The 23,306-nt window shown below is 37.0% G+C and overlaps 1 protein-coding gene across 3 annotated transcripts in view; it reads left to right on the forward strand.

Annotated features, from left to right (window-relative positions):
• Positions 1-23,306, forward strand: part of LOC135417151 (uncharacterized) — a 56,577-nt gene that overhangs the window by 2,696 nt on the left and 30,575 nt on the right. For 2 of the 3 annotated variants that reach the window (XM_064660826.1, XM_064660827.1), the window contains exon 4: positions 16,860-16,937. In XM_064660826.1, the coding sequence (XP_064516896.1) occupies positions 16,860-16,896 (37 nt within the window). In that variant the 3' untranslated portion in view covers positions 16,897-16,937. Of the gene's footprint in view, positions 1-16,859; positions 16,938-22,666; positions 23,015-23,306 lie in introns of those variants that run through there. The other variant, XM_064660828.1, reaches the window with a different exon arrangement.

Raw genomic sequence — 23,306 nt, forward strand, 5'->3', positions numbered from 1 at the left:
GTGCCTCACAGTGTCCATTCTCCATTACCCTTGTAAGCTATACTCTTGCATGAAAAAAAAGATGACCCAACAAGATATTTGAGATCCAGGAATTGTTAATGGCCAAAAATTCACTTGTGCTCAGTCTCACCTGTATCTACACGTGCCTTTTATTACACCTTTTATGAAGTTTCACCTGAGAAAACATAAAAGGACTATGCCTCGTTAAAATGACTGGTGGTTGGAAAATCCCTTTCTCATAAACAAAACCTTTTTTTTGGCATTTGTGGAACTCCACAGTAATGCTTCACATTTAATTTCTCCTAGTTGAACAGAAGGATAGTGGGATTTTTTAAAATCTGATTTGTGAGATTTGATTATGCAGCCAAAAAATTAAAATGGCAGCTGCTTTCAAAGGAGGTTGCTGCTGGGAAATGGACAATTTTCACCAGAGGTATGTGAAAGATCAAATGGCCTTTTAACTTTCCACAGTTTATGAAGGAGTGACAGAGCCATGCAGGAGCCCTTAAAACACAGAAAACCAGAAATCAGCCAGACCTCAAGTTTTCACATGCTTGTAAGACTAAGAGTTCAAAGGTGTAGGGTCCAAATTGTTGTTTGCATTATGGGACATAAGGCAAATCATGTTGAATTCTTGAACCAAAAGACTAAATCATAGTTGTTAGAGCTTGAAAAAAATTACTAAATATGTTTATTATGATTACGCAGTAATGGGGAACAGAGGAGGGCTATTGTGGAAACCTCTTTATACCACTAATTATACCAAAAACTTTAAGAGGTTTCAAGTAACTGCAATAATAATAATGTTAAAGGGCAGTAGGGGTTGCCTTATTTTCTATGGCAGTTTGGGATGCTATGTATGATAGCTCATACTAAAGAAATTAGTTATGATATAGTGACACATTAGTGGTCACAGAATCTATAACCTCCCAATTAGCATCATAAAGAAATTTTAATTTCAGAGCAAACTCACAAAAAACTCCAGAAGCTCAGTCCTCAGTTCTAGCCATCTATGTTCAAGAGAATACCTGGGGGAAACAGTTGGTTTCCAGCCACCAATGAACTCTCCTGATTGCTGTGTCTGTGGAAGTGTTGCTCAGCCTCGGGACTCTTCTAATTCAAGCTGACTGTACTGAATCTAGTTGATAGCACAAGGCATTGACTACATCCTTTGTCTCTAAAATGCAAGTTGGACACAAGGTAAGATAAGGCCAGCTCCACAAGCTTCAAAACATTTAATATTTCCTTTCTCTAGAGAAACTCATTTTTGTCACTTAAGCTGATTTAAAGCATGTTTTGTGTTGTCATGTAGAAGCCAATTTAAATAGTTTAAGTTCAGAATGAGCACATAAATTCTACCTCAAACAATAGTTTAAATTCATGTATCACTCAGAAGTTTTGGAAGGAAGATTGAGTCTGACAGAACTGTGATCCATGTTTAGAATACAGCAGTGCCACATTCAGTGTGGTTAGAGTTGTAGGAACCAAAACGTATTATCAGTTGTACACACAACACCTACAGACTTCAAAGGAGTAATCAGGATATAGTGGAATAAAGACGGAGAAACCTGCATGTGAGTTCTTTCGGGATTTGTATGCTGGGGAAGCTGCAAAAGATTTGATGACATACAAACTTTAAACCAATGCATGTATTAATAAAACTGTCCTGTAAAGCCTACAAGAAACATACTGATTCTCCTCTCCAATGCTAATCCTTAAACCCAACATACAGTGATATAACAAAGGGTGTTTTAGAACAAGTAGGGACTTCCTTTCCACGTTAACTTCCTGCATCATTCCATGTTCTATCTTTTTCTTTCTCCTGTTCTCCTTACTAATTCAGGACAACTCTCCAGTTCCCTTCAAAGTACCTTCTTCAGAAATTCCACGGCACCACAAGCCATTTCCCCCATAATTCAGGAAGCCCCCCACACTTCTTATGATAGCTCTACCAAGATATTCTCAGGAAAAGGTCTCAGAACAAAACAGATACAAGTGAGATAGATATGGACAGACAAGCAAGAAACAGACATACTGGAAAGAAAACATACAGTGTCCTCTATAGAAGGTGTAGCATAAGCACAGGTGCAAGGCAGAGAAAATACAGCTGAGTTGATATTTATATGAATTGATAAAGTTTAGATTCTAGGCTCTTTAAAATTAGTTGGTAGTTCGCTGTTTGTTCAGCTGGACAGAACTGTTTCCTAAATTCCTGAAAGCAAAAGAGTTAACTGGACTTATAGTGTATGTCCAATTTATATAGGCCTTACAAGTTATGAAGATTTTCTGGACAGTAAAAGATTGATTGTTCACTGTATATAATGCTGTGTTCTGCATCATTTTACCCATCCTTATATGACATTGTCCTTCCTAATGAAGTAAACTAAAAGCATTGTCCATAGTAAGGGCCAACACAATCAGTATTAAGTTAGTCTATACTCCTTGAAATAAAATACTCTCAAATTCGTAGCATGAAATGCAATGAGTCCATGTTACATTTCTCATTAAGAAAACACGAGGCAGAGCAATCCCCTTTTGTATTATTACTTGGCACAGGTTTAGCAGCATGTTGCACAGAAGTGCTATAAACATTTTTCTGTTTGAAGACCAATATCAAAGCCTTTCTGTGGCATCACATTTTGAACAGATGGTCATTTGATTTGCACACCTGAAATCTGAGCCGGTATCCTGAGATTAATTCAAAAAAGACTCAGAGAAACCACACAGAAATAGGCTTCAAATTATTGACGTTAATAACATGGGTGTGCATAGGTTTCGTATTTTCTGTTTAACTACCTTCTTTTGAATAGGGGCTTTCTCCATTGGATTTTTGTCAAATTCTTCAAGTCTTCCAAACTGGATGAGCAGGGGAAGGTATAAATGGAGCTATTCTGTTTAATATACTTCCTCAGTTATGTTAAGACCTAGATAGCTGCACTGGCAATGGAAGGCAGAATGTCAGAATCTTATTTCACAGGAAGAAGAAAGTCTATTGAAATAAATAAACACTAAGTTCTAACTTAATCATAAGAATATTGTAGATTAATTAGATGATGAAGTAGAGTTCTGTGAAGATGCAATGCTTTATATAAATGTTATTTTAATATATTAGTGTTTAGTTCTATGGACACATCAGCATACTGTGTTAAAACGGAACTTTGTATGCACAACCCAGGACAACATAAGGAATTTCAAAATTATAAATATCAGGAAAATACTTTGCAGTTGCCAAAGATATGAAGCAGTCTGGGACTCGTACTGTGCTGTGTCCCTTTTCAGTATAGCATTCAGAAGACAATAGCATTAGTCCCACATTCTCTGAGTACAGGGCAGACACATCAGTGCTTCTTAACAGACCCAAATCAAACTGATCAGCTGGGGCTGAATCGGAGACTTGGTGAAGAGGATCTTGCTTTATGTCCAGTTGTAAGAATAGGGTTCATGGAGTGCTGGACTGACTCTCCACATTACCCACAAGGGCTGACAGGTACATTATTTCAGCTCCTCACTGCCTGAAAGCAGCTGTGCTGTCTCGGGCCAGACCTTACATGTGTTCATTTATAACACAAAGAATGCACTTGGAAACACCAGTGTACTTATGAGTAAGTACACTGCACTGTCAGCTCAAATGTCTCACTTTCTCTTGAACATACTTATCTTACCATGGTTAATGAAATTAATCATTGGGTTGTAATTATTCACTCACTCTTTCACCCAAGGTACAAAAGCAAATGAAAGTTCTTATTGTCTAAATGTGTAATTCCTTATTCCTTTATCCTTCCTTGCCAGCTTTGCTGTATTTCAACAATCACAGATTTTCATTGAAGGCTGAAAGAAAAGGTGGTTTTGCTTACCTGCAGAGCCAGATGAACATATTTTAATTGTTCAGGCCAAGTTTTATCTTCACAACTTGGTGTCAGCTCTCTCTGCTAGATACAGATGGATATACTTCTGGGCAGAAAGAGCACTAGTTCATGACCTGCCCCTAAATTTGCTACAGCTGCTATTGAAATGATTAGGCTACCATAATTTGTTATTATCAAATATCTAGTTTTCATCATTTTAGTGTGTGGAGTCTGAGGGAAAGCCTGCAAATGCTTAGGAGCAAGCTACTCCATTAAATAACCTTGTGGTCTCTACGTCCTCATAGATGATACTCCAGCAAGAAAATTTGTAATGGGTAGAACATGGTCCTCCTTACATCCCTTATTTTCACAATATTGATCTTTTCAGAATAAATTAAAATAGATTTTATTTTTAACATTGCTTGATCACTATAGGAAATTTATATTTCCTGAAGTCCATTCCCCATTTCTCCTAGCAATCAGTTCCAGAAATCAAATATATCTATTTATAACTTTTTTCTCAGTTGTGTATTTATATTGATGCATAGGTGCTTAAAAAAAAAGCTCTGATGCAATGTCAAGATTCTTCTATTTATCTCTGTATGTGTATTATTCACAAGATATGGGGCATAAAATCAATTGACTGCACTCGCCCTGAGCTCCTTCGTGATAATTGATGAAACAACCTCTCAGTAGTAGACACTTTTATTTATGTGAGTACTACACCTCTCCTTAGAATTTGAGGTTTTCAAGGGGAAAAGGAACACGGTACTTAGATTTCAGGCAAATAAAATCCCTATTGTGTAGGTCAAAGATGATTTCCATAGCTTTCCCTCTCTAATTCCCAATGCCTGAAGTGAGCAACCTTTCTGTCACATGGATTCCCTGTTTGTAAAAGTTATCTGTAAAACATTATCCACATCATAAACTAAGCAATCCTAAAAAGCTTTGTGAATGAGTCCTATAAGACTGGAACATGTAATTTGAGTTGATATTAAATAATGACTTGTGATCCGCAGTGAATAAAGAAACAAGTCTTTTAATTATTTTCTGCAAATTCTTTCAGTCAAGGAGACGCACTACTATGAGTGCAATTCAGATAAAATTTGTAAATTATTCCAATGCAAGTAATAATTTCATAAAGACATTCAATGAGAGCCAAGGACATTCATTAAGTCTGAGACTGTCCTTTTTATATACGTGTTCTTCACTACTCTAAAGGCAGGATTGTGGTTAGCATCACAGAAGTACTATAATGAACACATTCAGAGCTTTATATTTACTTGTATGATGCAATATGCTCTAGGTAAAGATCATATGTGACACACATTTGCACATGACAACACATTTATATAGTAATACATTGTGCAGCTTCATATACATTCAATGCAGCTATTCTGTTCATCAGAATACAGTAAACAAGTCCATTCTTTCTGCAAGGTGTGATTCACAGGATTACAGATTTAATTTTTCTGAGAGCCTGCTGGGGGCACCAACACACACCCATAAAAATCAAATAATGAAATTAGGCAAATGAAAAAAGAAAGACAAACATAATTTATTTACATTGTATAAATTACACAGTACACCTCAGGTTATATGTAATGTTTATAGTCTTCTTTTCACAGCTTTGAAAATACACCTTACAATAAATTCACTTGCAGGCTTATACTCACAAATAATTCACACTAAGAGTGACTTGAATACAGCATGAGCAACTCTAGTAATGTATTCTGGCTGAGAAAAAATGGTGAACCAATTGGTAAGTGGGGACAGAAACTGCTGTGGCTGTGGGCTGCATCCTGGCTGGTACAGACAGGTGGCATTTGTTGGTTTTCAATCAGACTATTGAGTTATGTAACAGGAAACACAACTACAGCAGCCAAGTAGTGAAATAGCAATTGTGAGGTGCTACCTGGTGTGTGTAAAAACAACAGGAGGAGACCTGTATGGATTAAAAACATGTTAATGACACCACGGTAGCATAAACTCAATAATTATCTAATTCAAAGCATGGGGTTTTTTTTCCCATACAAATTGTATTGGTTCTAGAGAAAATTTACAGATCTGAAAGCTTTAAGCAGAGGCTGTGCAATGTACATCAAAGTTTTACAGAGGTGTTCTCTGATTTTCCTGCTGGAAAAAAAGACTTCATGTTTCAGATTCTCCCTTGTCCCCTGAAAGTAGCAACATTCATGCCTAACAGCAGTTTTAAATTATCTTGAAGTGTCCATTTTTCTAATACTTCTTACACAATGGAAAGATGGAAAGGATAGATAATCAAAAGCTAAGAAAAAAAGCAAATGAGAGGCTGGCACAAAAAGAGCGTAAGCGGCAAGCATCAGACTGGAAAGACAAGAGATTGCTGGGTCAGAAGTGCATTGACTCCAAATTTGTACCGGATCTGAATTTCTGAAAGACATAGAGAAGAATCTCTTTTAGAAAATTCAGTGCAGATAAAGAAATGAAATTAAGTTACCACCAGGAAAGTAACAGGAGACAAAGACCTCTTAGACTCTAAGCAGTAGAAGCCGGGCTTCTACAAGCAGCCAAGAAATGCAGTGAGGAAGTACCTTCTCATTGATGTAAGAGTCATCAACTATCTGGTGTTTGGAAGCGTTCCTGAAAAGGGAAAGAGAAGTGACAAAGTATTGCACAATTACTGGCGGCTTTCATTATCCTCCCATAGCTACATCTTGCTTCTGACAAGGCAGGGAATATTCCGTATTAACATTTTTTGACATTTTGATTTCTGTGTTCTATTTCTATTTGATGTAACCTGTTCCATTATTCAGTCGCTTTTACAGTTGGTTGGGGTTTTGTAACATTTAAGTGAAATTTCCTACACTTCGGTTTGTGCCTGTTGTCTCTTTTTCTGTCTCTGGACATCTCTGAGAGGAGTCTGGCTTCATCTTGAGCTCCAGCCTCTAAGTCTGTCCTGCTGAGTCATATGAAAAGAGGGAATAACAGTGATACTTCTGTATTTCCCAGTACTGTTGTGAAAGTTCTTAATATTTTAAGAGCACCTTGATTCTACAATGATGAGGGCAGAGAAAAGCTCATAAAGATATGATTAACCTTGTGGTCACAATAGGTTCTGAACAGACCTATGAAATTAAACAAAATGCATGAGCAACACAAAATAAAAAGGGTTCACTGGAGAAGCATAGTCCATTTGCTCACTGCATTGGAGAAGCATCCTCATGAAAAAAAAAAAAAAGGAATCTTATCATAAATGTCAAGTTTACCATGGATAATTTTAATCTGTCATTTCCTAGATTTTGAGTGCTTGATTTTGCAATTTTAATACTGTTATTAAAATATCATTTGTGACCAGCAGTAGTGGCCAGCTTTTCCTACTGCATGTGAAAATTTCCTCTAGCTAAGAGCAAAAATTAACCTACTGGGTGCCTCAGAGGGCTGGTTTGGAAGAGGCTTTCTGGGGACAGTTCACACCAGGATTCCCTGTGATCCTTTTACTTCACTACTGGACAGGGATGTCAGTACAGCTGGACTAGATGTCAATACAGCCCAGCAATATTGCCCTCTGAAGACCTTTCTGGCATGCTTTCAGCCCTCACTGGATATTCAGAATATCCAACTGCCCTCATGTTGTCAATAGTCCCCAGGGATCGTTATGTGACAGCCCCAGCATGAGAGCTAAACCTGGTCAATCTATGAGCCCTGTGCTCACCAAAAAATGATGTCACCTCTATGTATTTTTTAGAAGCACATGCACCCATTCTTCTCCTTTATCTCCTTAGCAGATGTCTCAAAAGAAGAGTTCATAGAAGTACCTATGTTTGCTCTCATTAGTAATTTAGACCCTCAAAATAACAGTAGTTTGTTACCCTACCTTTGCCAAAACAGTTTCTAAACAGACTAAGTATAAGGTTTGGGAAGTTTTGTTATGTTTATGCCTTTTACACAACCTAATACATTTTCTGGGGTGAAATCAGTGTGGATTGGGGATACAGATACTTCGTGTCTTTCCAATGCAGCATGGTTTCAGGAAAACTGAAAAAAGCAAAGCACAGGTTCACTGCTATTGTTGATATTTTTCAGGCTTGCTTACATAAAAATTTTGGGTTTTCAGCTAAGGTCTTTGAGTCTTAAGTGATGTACATTTTATAAGCACACATTGCCTCTGACTAACCCATCTCATTTCACTTTGGCAGAGGGACTGATTTATTCTAGGCATTCTCCCCTTTGGAACAGATGAGATTACAGGATCCTTCTATTGAGAAGATAGTACAAAAATTCACAAAAAATGCTTCAGTTAATATTTGCTGGCAGATAAACCAGGGAAATAGGCAAATCATACAACTTTAATTTAAGACATTTTTAGTTTTGCCTTCAATAAACCAAGAAATACTATGTCATCTTATTATAATCTTGTAAAACATTTAAATATTTGAAACTAACACAGTTCTGGGAAAGAAGACGATGAGGATAGCGTGCCACTGTTCATTTACAGCAGTATATGTATTGAAGTAAAAATATTTAAACAGATGTTATAAAAGACTCCATTTCCATTGTACAACATAAGCACATCTGCTGTACTTTAAATACTTCTTATCCATGCCAAAGAAATACTGTGAAGAGAAAAAGCATTTTTATGTGCTTTTCCTTTGAGTTTACCCTATGTGAATACGGAAAGAGTCTTTTCAGTAGGAAAAAAGGCAGTGATTGTGATCACTTGATACTTTGCATTTGCCCTACGTCTTCCATTTGTGAATAGTATGAAATTCAAGTCCTGGCTCTTGTTTTCTGGCCTGATCTTTTAAAAACCTTGAATATTGCTAAAATAGTATTGGGCAGGAAGGAAAGGAGGGACAGCATTGTGCAAGACCAACTAATATAAAAATGCTGCTGTACTCTACTCATTTCCTTCGAAAACATTTTCAGGCATTAGCTTATTAGCATTGTTCTTTACAAAGAAAATATTTGATGTCACAGTATTATCACCAGTGATGAAGTGCACCTATGCCTCTGTTATGATACAGCCTTGTTTTGGGGATGTGCTTGAGTTGTAGTATTAAGGCCTCGAGTACATATAAATCCCAGACTTAGGCAGCAGTGGAGTGGTGGCTTTAGAGTAGTAACTTTAATTACTTATAAGGTAAGGCTCTTATGTTTGCTCACTGGTGAGTCTGGAAGACTTAATGCAGTTATATTTAGCAGCGATATTTAGTGAGAAGCATCCACCGCTACTGACTGAACTTTACTAATGCAGTGGTCTCAGTATTGCAGAGCACTCCCAACAGGCAGCCAGCCTTTCTTGCATGAGCTACTTGTGTTACCAAACCTGTTACATATTCCCAGATGATACAGGTAGCCGGTCTCTTGTTTTGACCATATAAGCTTATCTATAAGGTATTATTTAAAGCTAACAGATGGATGGGGCACAGGAAGAAGAAAACCTTGGAAGCTTCTATTTTATACAGATTCTTCTGATTAACAGGTATGCAGCAGCAGTCTGACAGGAGATGCACACCAAGCTAGTGGTACCGCTTCAATATGGTGCCAAGAGCCTAAGAAAAAGCTCTCAGGGACACAGAAGCTTTGCCATTACCTTGAGTGAGATTGGCGTAGGAGTGGAATATAAATGTTACACCCATGGAAGTTGTGCAGAAGTGGCCCTGTAGATCCTCTAAACCCTAAACTTAGGACACAGAGACAACATCATTCATCACTACCCTGCATGGGGTTTTGGAGAAAGTGGAATCAAATTTTCAATCCATCACGCTAAGGCTGCTGGGTACAAGAAATACAAACACATTCACTTTGTAGGGACAAAAATTTTCAGCATTTTGGTACTATTAGCAAGCACTCCAAGAGTATTAATGTGCTTGGTATAAATCATATTGTTGCATGATGCTTTTGCACTTGGAACTGCTAGAACATAAAATCAGGTTAGTATTATGCTCTAATGTACTCTACATTTCAAATTATTTCAAAAGCACTGCTTATGAAAATTATGCTCATTTTCTGGCATAAGAAGGTTTTATGCCATAGCAGACACCTCAAATATAAGACACTATACCAGAGGGATTTAAAAGTAATGGTTTTGTGCTTCAGTTGTCTGCATTTGTAGTGCAAGAAGCTTATGAGATTTGTATCTCTTCTAATAATACTTTCCTTCTGCTTCCTTTAAATTGTTACTGTGCCTTAATTTCGACTATTGCCTTTTCATCTTGGCATTTTTATTTTTCTGATTTTAGTTTTAACCAAAACCATTGATCTCCTCATGGTGCACGAAGTAGGATTTGTATGCAATCTTAACAACAGCTTTTTAGATTTCTCATAAATTAAGTAAAAAAGGAACTGTGTGTGACCTTATCAGCAATGTGACCCTTGGTCGAAAGATCATTATTATAATTCTCAATGTTTTTGCTGTTTAATATTCCACTACAAGAAACAGAACTGTTCTTCCTGTTTCTATCACTGAAAAGTAAATACCTGCTGCCTTCTCCAACATGGCCATAAAAATAATTTGCTAAGTGAATTGCATTTGTCAGTGTGCACGATCCACGCTTTAATTCTTCTCTCAATTAATATAATTAAATTTAACTTTCCAGACAGTAGACAGAGGAATAAATACTTTTAAGTGAACTCAACAGCTATGTATCAAACCAGAAATTAAAGGACCATCTACTGAGAAATGCGTTGAAAAGCTTATGTTGAAAATTCCAGAAATCTTCTTGAAAACAAAGTATCTAAAAATAACTTCATTCATTTATGAAACTGGGCTTGTTCAGTTTCTGATAAAATAGAAATTCTTCTTGGACTGGCAAACTTAGACAAAACTAAGTCAGACTTTGAAAATAGAACCAACTATCAGCTCCCAGGCCACTGGACCAGAGCCTGTGGGAGGTTAGGGAGCCTTTGGCTGTCACCAGAAATGTTCAGACTTCATTATCATTAAAAAAAAAAAAAAAAAAAGGAAAGAAAAGAAAAGAAAAAAAGCCCCATCCTTCTCTCCTGCTTCCAAAAGCAGGATTAGAAAATCTTTCAGTATGAGACTACATTTTTGCAAATAACATGGAAACAAGAGAAAGAATCTGGAAAAATATAGATCTAGGAAATAATTGTCTGCAGCAATGTATGGGGCAATGGAAGCATATTCCTAGACTATTCTAAGCCATTTGCTGTTGCTTATCATTCCAGCTGTTGTCAAAGAGGATCTACAAAGCATTTTAAAAAGCAGGCAGAAAGTAATTAACATTTTGTGTTCTTTTCTGAAGATGTTTAGACATTTATAGCATTAGATAATTTGAGAATTCCTTTTATTTCAGTGGTAGAGGGACAGTCAAGTATGTATATACTGAAGTCTTTACGTGATCAGGGATATTATTCCTGTTCTTGTAAATTCTTTTCAGGTTTTTTCTGTTGTATCACTATAAAGATGATGATTTAAAAAGCAATAACAAAAAGTCTCTGATGGTATCATTCAGTTTATTATCTACTTTTTTGTCAGTGATTGTAAGCGTTGTAGTAATTGGAGTTATTTGATTTCATAAATAAATAATTTCTCCCTGTAAAACAAGAGTGGTCTCTAACAATAGCCAAAGGCACCCATCCTGTAAAGATAGTATGCAATGATCAGAGTTTCTCTGGTTAGTAGATTCAAATAAGCCAAAGAGATGCACAAAATTGACAACTATCAGACTAAGAAATGGCAAAATAATTGAACCAAACCTAAACTACTCAATCATGATGACTTATTAGTAGTATTTCCTATACACCTAACTGATCCTTTAGTGGTTTTCTTTTTTAAACTAAGTATTCAGGATGTTAAAGGTGCATTATGTTGATATTTCAGGGGGAAAATGTCACTGAGATTTCAGGCATACTCTGGTATGCGTGTAAACACATGGCTTCAGGAGTAATGACACTGACTTGGGATGACTCAGTTGGTTAAGGAGGAATCAATGGTATTTTTCATGTATTTTTTTTAATATATCTATCATAATGATTCCCTGCAACAAATGCTAGCAGAAGAATCATACCAAATTTTGTAGTGAAAAACTCTGTCAGGCTCTGATTAATATGCTGAATATGGTGTAATCTATAGTACCTGTTCATTCTTCTTCTCTAGTTTTCTGAGATTCTGTAGTTGTAGTTTCTGAGCTTTCCCTGGATAAAGTCATGTGTTAAAAAATGAAGGAAAAGTATTGAATGTATCATGACTTATATCACATTTTTACCATATAAAACTTTGTGAAGATGATTCATGCTCCCAGAAAGTAAAAAAATGTTGTTATAATTGTTTGTCTCAGCCCCAAGTTCACCAACTGTATATTTCTAAGTAGTTCTCACTGTTTCCGTTTGCAGATAAAAAATGTGATCATCTGATCCTTTCAAGATAAGCTACCACTAATTTTAAACACTATGGTTAGTTTTTCTTTACTTATTGAAATAGGATCTCACAGGATTTCGCTGTATTGAATGCAGCTCCTTGAGTTGTGAAATACTTCCTGAGAACTTTTCAAATTCCACAGATATTTTAGTCCTAACAACATGCATATGTGGTATGTTGTGTCGTGATAATACAACATTTTGCCCGTATGTTGTAAATGGACCCATTTGCTCCATTTGCATTTTTTGTTCCCGCAGCTCTCTGAACTCTGAAGTTACTTCATCTACCAATACAACCAAGTCTTTCTTTATTTTTTGACTCCTGACTGCATTTAAATCACCGCCTTTAAGCTACAAATCTGAGGGTTGTCTTGATCTCGTAAGATTGACTCTTCTCAGAAAGGTTTAGGGTATTTTTTCGATTATTTTAATGAAAATTTTGCAGCTTAAAATGAACAAGACTGAAGTCATTGACATTCCTTACCCTACCTCCAAACATGTCCAGTAAGAAATGGAGGTCTTCTTACCATTTGAAGTTCCAGAGCAGATGGAACTTGGCTATTCTGAGTCAGGGTCACAAGGTTGCATATTTCCCTCCATACAAGCCTTGTAACACTTGGTAAGCATTAGTCATATACCAGGCTTCCTCGTGTTGCCCTTATCAGTGTGGCTGAAAGGAAAAGTAGCTTTTTTGGTAAACTGGGGAGGCTGAGCAGAGATTTGAAGTTGGCGTAGAGTCAGCATCAGTCTCCTGAGGCCATTAGTGCAGCCTGGCTTCTGCCAACTAGTCTAGCAAATTGTTCATGAACTTTTTGTTCAGTGTTTACTCTTGAACTTTGTTCTGCATATGGCTGGGCAGACTATTAACAGCTGAAGAAATGGACCAACCGGTGAAAACTTTTTGTAATTAGCTGAGCGTGACTGTGCTGTTCAGTGTTGACTTTGCAACTTGGCAACGCTATCCATTGCTCACATTTGGGGAGGTGTTTTGGGCATCCATTTAACAGTGTATTAGTTTATAAGATTACATGTGAATTCACGTTTGTAGCTGTCAGGAGCAGAAGCTAAAATATTTTCAGTGAACTCCATTGCCAAGTAAACAGAAACTGTAACTAAGCAACTCAGAAACACCATTTCAGTTATTCATAACTCGGAAATACAGTTTACTCAACATCGTCTTCCCCCTCAGCCCCCAACTAAAAGGTCTGTATTTATTTGGAAGATGTATTTTACTAATCTGCAACATGTTATATATCAAAATTTAAAAAGCCAATATGAAACTGAAACATCCTCACCAAAAGAATTAGTGGAACCTTTGATAAAGCTGAGTCCAGGCACAACATTTCCAAAAACTTCGAATAGTTCCACGTGATTATACAGAGCACAAGATATGGAATGAATTCAAGAAATACTTTTCAATTACATTTTTTCTTTATAAAACTGAAAATGGCTTCTTACTTAGATATTTAGAAGTATGCCTTCACAGGCAATGGGAGTGCTACTGTCCCAGTAATACAGACTTATATATCTGTGTTGAACACAGTAACCCAGTCATGTAACCCACTTAAACCAGACAAAAAAAACTTCTTCCCAATGATATAGTAGCATTGGCAACATGAAATTCTGTGTACACCTACTGTGACTTTAAGGCAGTATGTTATGCAAAGTGTTTTTCCTGCTGTTCCTCCATCCCTGCTAATCCTATTCCTTCTCATCTTTCTCTGGGTCTCACTGGATGAAGGAAGGTAGCAGAGCTACTGTTCAACTCTGTCCTGAGCTAGGAATTCTTATAGAGTTCAGTTTTATACAGGAAGCAACTTTTCTCAAAAGCAGGATGATATATGTCCTGGTTTATACCCTTGAGCTGTATAGGTATTTATTGAAGGTCAGAAAGTTTCTACACCTTTCAAGTATAAAGAGATCTGAACAGTCAATAATGCACATTCATTGAGAATGCCATGCTAATTATCCCATGAGTAATTTCCCGTGAAATTATACATTTCTACAATCTGAACCAGTATTTCAGCTTCTGTCTCTAGACAAGTACTCAAAAAAAAGTGGTGAAAAATACTTTTCAAGCTACTAGTCACCAGTGGCTTTAAAGGAGTATCATAAGATCACAACTGTACTGGAAAAAAAATGGGGGCTGCACCTGAAATTTACTTCTGAGTCCAGAATTTTAAGCAGAAATTAAGTTTCCAACTTTGTGACTAGCTGCCTTGCAAGATGTGCAAAGTCCAAGTTAGAAAACTTCATAATGCCAATATTATGGGAGTTCTGCAGGGTCATACCTGTTAGGTGTTTTTTGTAATAGCACTTTGAATCTAAAAGACCAAGAGGTCATTAAAACCACAAAAGAAGTCTGTTTTGCTTTTCACTGATGTCACATCAAATTAGCTCTGGTGTGGAAAAATTTAATATTCATGTATGAAAATGTGCAATATGCAGTTATTATTTAATTGTTGAGGGGCTTTGGTAGACATCTTTCATCCTTTTAAAATAGAAACCAATGAGATTTTCAATTAAAAAATCAATATGCCTGCACACATGGCTATATTACACCATCTTATTAAAATATGCTGAGCACTTTGAAAGCAAAGACAATATTTCTGCCTTCATTGCCTTAATATGTGTGATGAATACTGTATCTCTTTTCCCAAATTGTCTAGGTACAGAATGAAAGCTACATTCAGAAAATGTTCAAATAAATTCTTCATTTGCAGTTATAATTACTTCTTGGAAGAGTTAGGGAGTTTGAATTTTTATAACAATTTTTATCAGTTTCCAATTTCAAAAAAAAAACCAACTATTTTTTTAAAACATAAATTGAAAATATCTGTTTTGGCCATCTAAAGAATTTGGTTTGTGTTTTCATATTTTGACACAGACATTAAAAAGGCACCATCTTGAGTTTCACTAAAAAGGAATAAAATTTGATTTTTAAAAAAATCCCATTTGAACCAACGTTTTAAACTGTTCTTTAAGAGTCTGAACAGCAGAATGAGACACCTGAGCTATCTGGGGTCCTGTGAGCAATCTCACAACATTAGTGCTGACCTACATGTATTTTGATTAGCTCACTGAGATCCCCAGTACTATTCAGCTATTCTGTTCTCTTTTGGAGAATGCATGTTCCTCAGGCATAGTAATTAATCTTACACAGGTCCTGCCCTTGTTATGTACTAATCACATTTGTATGGGCTACATGCATCACATCGTTGTAAGATTTCCCACTTGCGGGTTTTTTTTGTATTTGGGAGAGGACAACTCCTCTCTATGCTCTTTTTATCCTTGTCATTGTACATCTGTAAGACAGATACCTAACATGATGGTTTCTGAAGAGTTAAGATCTACCTTTATGAGCTAACCCCCCCTAAATGTTATAGCTATAGGCAAAAGGAGCTTCAACAAAAGCAAACTAAATAGGCTGCTTCTTGGCTGAGCTTGGTAAGAGACTTGATGACAAGACAAGGAGCTCTCAGAATTGTAAACAGCACAAATGAGAAATAAAAGAATTATAAGCCTAGTGTTCTCCTCAGGCTGTCATCCTCCTCCTTGGTTGCAGTCCAGCAGCTTTTTGGAGGCTGTTTTCAGGCCAATAAAGGCTCTCTCAACCAAGAGCAACATTTAGCTTAGATACAATCCCATGAGCCAAAATGTGCTTTGTGCCTGCAACCTGTACCTGTGTCATTCAACAGACTTGAGAAAAGTAGGTATCACTTCTACTAGGCTTGAATGCAGAAGAAACATGTGAGATCTGTTAGATTTCCTGACAGAGCTCAGACACCATTTTGAAAGAGAGCAAGGGAGATGTAGGAAAATATTTTTTCAGCTTTTGTTGTCTATCAGGCCAAACAATAATGAGTTTCAGAAGTTCCTGCTTCTTTTAAAAATCTAACTTTTAAAGCCAAATGCCTTCTAGGTGTTAAGCCCTGAGCAAATTTTTTTTTTCCCATTCTGGAGCTCTTACTATGTGGGATCTGAAAACATTTACAGCTTGTATATACCTGGCAAGTATAGACTGCAAAATTTCACATGATCTGAAATCCCTGTCCTCCAGCTTTGAGATCTGTTTGGATGACCTAATGCTACTTTTTGACTCTGGTCTCTCACTGCTGAGTTGCATGAGGAAGCAGTTAAAATGCACACTCTGAGATCACATCTAATCCCCCAGTAATGACAGCTGTTTATTACCATACAAATCTGAAAGATTCCAAATCTGAATGGACAAAAGCAGCTCTTCATAGGACTTATGGTGTGTTCTTGAAGGATCCTTTAAAATAAACAGCCAATAGAGTACGATTTTTGTTCTCAGACGAAATGACAAAATAAAAATGCCTTAATGGATTACTTGCATGTTTGAATGCCTTTATACTTCTTTGCAAGTACATGATGGGAGGCCTCCCTGAGTTACAGCACCAGAACAAAGCCCAGTACATTTATAACAGCCCCCCAAAAGCTGTTGAGAATGTGCTTGATCCCAGTCTAGCCATAAAGAATATACTTCACGAAAGCGTTGTGAGTTTCCTTCATTCAGAGTATTTCCCATGTCCCTGGCCCTATAGCCTGGCTCCTTGTTATCCTAGATTTCAAATACTTTTCTTATGGACTTCCAATTTGAATCTGTCACTTTGCCCATTTTCTCTCTTTCAGGCTGTTGTGGCACCTGTGTTCCTGTGAGCATGGATGAACTCTTACATCGTCTAGGACTTTGTGACCTTGCAACAATGGGTAAGTGTCTGAAACTGCCCCTGCACATCCATTTATCTTCTGGCACAACTCTAAAATCCTGTGCATTAGAATATTTTGCTTATCAGAACAGTATTCAGCCCTCTGTGCGCTTATATTTTTGAAAGATGCTGTTGAACAGTTTTAGGGATTTTCTCATGCATTACTGTTCTTTGAAATACCATTAGAGAAGGAGGATATTGGTTGTGTGTCATACAGCTTCGGAAATCTTTTGTTTTTCTTCTCAATCCACTGGCCAAAAAGAAATGAGTCACTTTGTTATAAGTATCCTGTCTCCTATTGCTTTGTTTAGGTTTGCACCTACTTCTTCCTGAACAGAAATAAAAAGATTACTCACAGAAACATGCCGGTACACAGATGATACAATGAGAAATTAAAACACTGTTCTCAGCTTGCTCTGTTTTACTACCTAAAGAGCTGTGTGCTAGGACTGGTTCTTGTAAAGGCTCTTCCCTTGCTCAGAAAGTGGTCAGCCCTGGGAAGGGAGAAGAGGGTTCTGAGCAGCACAGGTCTTCCTAAATAGAGCTGAGAGCCTTTAAAATGCTAGTTTGAACTTTCTAAAGAGTGTGTTCAGTTTGGGAACACAAAGTTTAGTAATTGATATCAGATAAAAAGATGATAAGAGACAGTATCTGTAGAAGGACTCTTTAAGTCTTGTGTCCTTTCCTTATGTACTCAGCTGTTTAGGGTAAGAGAATAATATTATTTGAAGTGTGTTTCTGTATTGTTTTCCAGAAGAAAATTAGAACTGCAACAGGGCCTCTTAATTTCTTTTGGGCAGGGCATCAAGATGAAAAGGAAAAGGTTCCAGGAGCTTAGTGCCAACACCATGCTTTCATAAGTATAAATCAAAATTATGACAGCTACTCCATAATAAGCACCTTCTCGTGCTTATGTTCATTAAATAAATATATGAACCAGACACTGTTGAGAAAGGGCAATCCTTGATACACAGTTGATCATTGCTATAAGTAGTATAGTGCATGACAGAATTTAATTGATTTGGGGTTTGAAAGTAATCTGAAAAATTAGAAAGCGCTTCCTTTTTTATTACATTTCTCAGATTAACCAAACAGTGAAGCACTTAGAAGGCTGTGGTCAGCAGAATGACAGTCAGTGACTCATTATAGAGATGGGTGTTTTGTGTATGAAATTGCTACTTCTTGTAACACTTCTAAAATCTGTGCTGAAGCTTTTAGTCAACGCTATTCATGCTCTGAAGCAGCACTATTCTCTCCCACACTCTCTCAGGATTGCCTTGCCACCACTGTCTTGAAGTGCTCTCCTCCTACAGAGTATCTGGTCAGTGATAGCAGCAGCTGCAGGAACAGTGCGTTCAGCATGCCAGACTGAAATTCATGTTCCAGGAATGTCTCCTGGGGGGTTTGAGCAATTCAGTCAGATTCGTAGTTAAAAGCCTTTCACTGTAACACAATTACCCTGCAGTAGAGAAGAGGAATGGTTGGCATTTGTTTGCTACAAATGTGCCTTGCAAAACCCACTGTTACGAAATCCTTCCTCGTGTGAAATTTCCACTGACAATGGAATTTACCTATTCTAGAATGATAGGCTACTGTGCTAGGAATGCAAGAAAAAAAATAGAGTGATCAACAACATTTTATGTGGGTTTTAACATCCACTTTCTCAAATATATTAGGGTTTTTTTCTGTCTGAAAAGCAGTACCTACAGCTGTACAGCAGGACGCCAACAGTTCCAGAAAGCTGTGGTTTAGTGGCTGTTTAAAAAAGCATAAATTTCATTTTTTTCTGATTCTGGCCAATTCTCACCATCATACAAAACACAGAAGATCCTTGCAAAGAATATATCATCTCCTTAGACAGGTGGGGCACTCTTACTGGCCGATTTACAGATTTAACTGGAATGTAGCCATCCAATTTGCAATTTCCATCACATATTCTGCAATTCTGGCTTCCTGAGTCATGGCCTGAAACACGAGAGGAAACCACCAATGTCTGGCCAAACAGTTTCATCTTGCAATAGGAATACTGTGTATTCCTCTGCCTTGTGATTCTCACAGTTGAATCCTAGTCTTCCAGCCCACTGGGGAATAAAAGCAGGAGTGTCCAAACTTTTCCCTCTTTAGACCACTTTCCTGCCTCATGGTAAGTGAAATTGAAGGCAAGTGGGGCAGAGAACTGAAGTACACAAATGCTGGTGAGAGTTGTGTGATACAGGGTAAGAAGGAAAGAGTGAGAGATGAATGGGATGCTTTACAGATTATTTATGATAGAGACAAAGATTGTGACAGTAATTAAAGCTTAAGAGGGGGCTTAGGGAGGAGACAGTGCCAGACCATAGGTGGAGGTAGTTAAGCCACTTGTTTACTACTCAGCTGAGATCTAAGCAGGGGGAGGAGAGAGGAGAAAGGAAAATGAAAGAGGTGAGTCATGGTACAAGTGAAAAACTGGAGGGAAGAAACTGTGACACGTAATAGAGGGAATAGGAGAAAGCTGTCTGGAGATTGGTTCTCAAGAGGCCCAGAGTACAGAAGGCAGTTTCTTGTCGCAGGATACCACAGAAAACTAATATTTTAACACTTAGTGCATGTATTCATCAGCCAGCCATATGACAGTGAAACTAGGGTTATGCACAGGTCATCCGGTTGATTCTACCAGAATAGACATAGAGGAGAGAGTTTGACCAGTCAAATCTGCACAACCTCCTTTGCGTTTGCAGGTATTTGGTTCTCGCCTTTGGCCTGACATGACTTCCCCCATCTTGTAATTTGAGCAGTATAAAGTACAGAACTCATTAACTCAGATGAAGCATTGTATACTCCATATTATTTGAAGAAGCAGCATCATGGGAGCATTATTTTCCTCCTTTCCACACTTACTTTTTTTGGAGTCTGGAACTGATATGCTTTCAAAAGTACATTTTGTAAGGATTATACAGACAAGGTGATCAGTGCACAGAAAAGAGGCAATTCATAGACTTGTCAGACAAATCTGTAACCTGGGCATAGGACAAAAAGGTATGATAGCAAGGTTGCTGGTCTGGACGAGGGGAGAAGATGGAGCATCTAAAATAAAAAGAAAAGAGACTCAATTTTCGTAATATTAAATCTAAGCTGATGGTCCAAGTGAAAGTCACAGACACCATGCTCTTTTCTTCCAAGCTGATACAGAATAGTATTTGCATGGGTTAAGTTCAAATAGGCTATTGAAACAAATGTCTTGTAGATAAACTAAATAAGAGAGGCTTCAATTAACTGTGCAAACGCGTGTCATCGCTCTAAAGGTACACGTGAGACTGCAACGATTTGAAATGAACTGGGAAGAGGTGATTTTGGGAAATATCCATCTACTTTTATATAAAGTAGAAAGAAGAGAAACATGAGAAATAGCAAAAAATAATAAGAAAACATGAAATGTAACCCAAAATAGCTCTAGGAAAATGGTTATTAGAAAAACTTCCAAATATTTTGTGCTGAAATCTGGTGATGGTACAGGAAAAGAATTTGTTGTTATTTAGATCCTCCTATAAGCACAAAATAAGATCTTCAAACATTCTTCAATGCAGCTCTGTACAGGGAGCTCTTATCATGAGCTTCTTTTCCAACAGAAACAGTTTGTGTGATCTCAAAATGTGGGCAGCTACTTGGGCCAAGAAGAGATAACAATAATGAATACCTTTTGTATCCTTCAAAATGAGTCATGTTGTTCAAAAGGTAAGAGGGATTTACTCACAATGAACAGGCAGCGATGATTCAGCAATTACAATTTTAACAGACTGTCAAACAAACTTCACTGAACTATAAGAATGCATCTGTACTGATCTCATGGAAATGTACAAAGGGAGTTGTTTTTACATGACTAGAAGTGAACACATTACTCAGAACCAAAAGTATAAAAGAGAGACTGATGGGCAGCCAAGTCTCCCAGCAGAAAAGCCAAATAGATTTCTAAGCCCTCTTGAAGCTGTCTTTGCGTTCCTTCCTCGAAGAACATTTTTATGAGCAGCTATCCAGATTTCTTTTAAAGTAATGCACTCCCATCATATAGATCCAGATCACTACTACTAAATGCCAAAACCACGGATACTCCATTCTGTGCTTGTAGAAATACTTGAAAATGCATCAAAGTGTTTGACATTGCAAAGTACCATATGATTAGTTCATCACAAGTGAGTTTTGATCTATCAGAAAGTTTGCACATAAAGATTATTAGGAAATTCTTGAAGAGAAATAACATCTTTTGTAACACCTAGTGAAGGCTAGCCTTTATACATATATATAAATATATGTATACACATAAATACACACACACACACACATATATATACACACATACATACATAGATACATAGATATATATAGATAATATAGGTAAATCCCTGCTACGACAATCTTCTCCAAACAAGTCTCTCTCTGGAGTCCAGTTGATTTCAAAAGGCCCACATAGATACTAAAGTCTATGTATACAGGACAGAAATTTAGCAGTCTCTATGTGGATACACAGAACTTTTTCCATCAACTTGAGGAAGAGCTGTGTAAGACTCAACTGCCTGTGGGGGAGTTCTCTTTGAGTCTGAATCAACTTTTGAGCCACATCCATCACATTTTATTCATATGAAAATGATACAATTAAATCTATTGACAAGGCTTACAGTACTTAAATTTTGTATAACCGTCACTTTATAGTTTGAAAATCAGTAACAGTTTGATTTTTTTTAAACAAAGAAATACTTTTTCTTCTGAAATACAGGTCAAGGAAAACTTTAAGGGGCATATGATATAAAAACATTCTGAAAAACAGTTCCAGCATGGATGGCACCATATACTAATGACACTTTTCAAAATTTCTTAGAGCTATCCAACTGAGGGGTTACGGTTCAAAGACTTTAAAATTCAGATTTATTTCTGCTTCAACAAAATATGTAGTGTTGAATTTCTGCTTAAAGTAAAAGGCACTGAGCCGATTCCACAAAAAAAAAAGGAAAATGAAGACCAGGCAGAGTAGCATAAGATAGACCAGCCAAGCTCCAGCACTTTCGTATTTACTCTGCTTTTCTTATTCCATTGTATGGAATACAACAAAAAGTGTTTGTGTGTGCAAAAGCCTGTGTGAAAGTATATAAATATATGCCTGTGCACAGTTAATCTTTACAATAAATAACTATAATGCACTTTGTTCTACACTTTAGCATTCAGGCTCTGGCTGCCAGGTCAGAATATTTTGTGTGTTTGCATTGCTTGGAATATGTCAGAAAAAAAGGCAGCTGGAATCTTTGGCAAGTCATGTAGTGCTGCTCACAATCAGCATGTAGAAGGTTAAAATTAGAGTCAGAATTTGGTTTTGACATATTTTAAAAATAACTGACATTTGTCCTGGGAACATCTAGCTACAACATCTAGCATGCTTTAGAAAAAAGATCTTTCTACATCTGAGCACACTGTAGCAAAACAAAAAAGGAAAGCTTTCAACAAACCAAAAAAGCAAAACAGCAACATGATCTTGAAATGCATAAATAGGAGAATAACATGCAGGACACGAGAAATAATTCCTCTGCTCTGCTATGCATTGCTTAAGCCACAGCTAAAGCACTGTGTCCAATTTTGGGCACTGTATTTCAGGATGGTTTCAGTGTGAGAGGACTAGAGGCAACATGATAACAGTCTTAAAGGATATAAAAGGACTTTGTAAAGAGGAGAATAATATTAAGTGTTTTCCCTGTGTACCTTGCACAGGGCAAGAAGTAATAAAGTGGAAGAAAATTTGGGAGTGGGGGGAGAAATCTAACTGCAAATGTACTGGAAGACTGGAATAGCTGGCCTGAAGAGATTGAAGGTTGTATGTTATGAACTTTTTTAGGAAGAAAAAAAGAAATGAAGAAATAAAGAATTAATGGGAAAAAAATTAATAAAGAAATCAGGAATATACCCATATATGGCAGGACAGTGGGCTACGTGACTTCTAGAAGTTCCTACCAGATCTATGGGCCTATGATTTGTTGGGAGGAAGGATAGAATGATAAGACATGAGCCACCCTCATAAGTTGTGAAATTTCCTGAGTGTACAGTGTCTGAATGGACAGATTCTGGTTCTGTTCACTTTAGGTTTGTATTAGTGCCTTTCAGCACAAGTTTTTACACAATTTAGGCTTCAATCTCTGATAACTGCATTTTGTTTAATCACTCAAATACAAAGTTCTCAAATGGATCTTTTCAATTTGCCTTGTAGAGGTGATAGGTCACATTACTGAAATTTATGTCTCTCAAATTATATTTATATAAAGTAGTTATATGTTATTATAACAAGCAAGTATAAACTTTTCTTATGAAATAAATAACTCGGTGATTTAAAACTGGATCAGCAATTAAATTTATA

This window comes from Pseudopipra pipra, chromosome 7, assembly GCF_036250125.1.
Source record: "Pseudopipra pipra isolate bDixPip1 chromosome 7, bDixPip1.hap1, whole genome shotgun sequence".
NCBI classification, from domain to species: domain Eukaryota; kingdom Metazoa; phylum Chordata; class Aves; order Passeriformes; family Pipridae; genus Pseudopipra; species Pseudopipra pipra.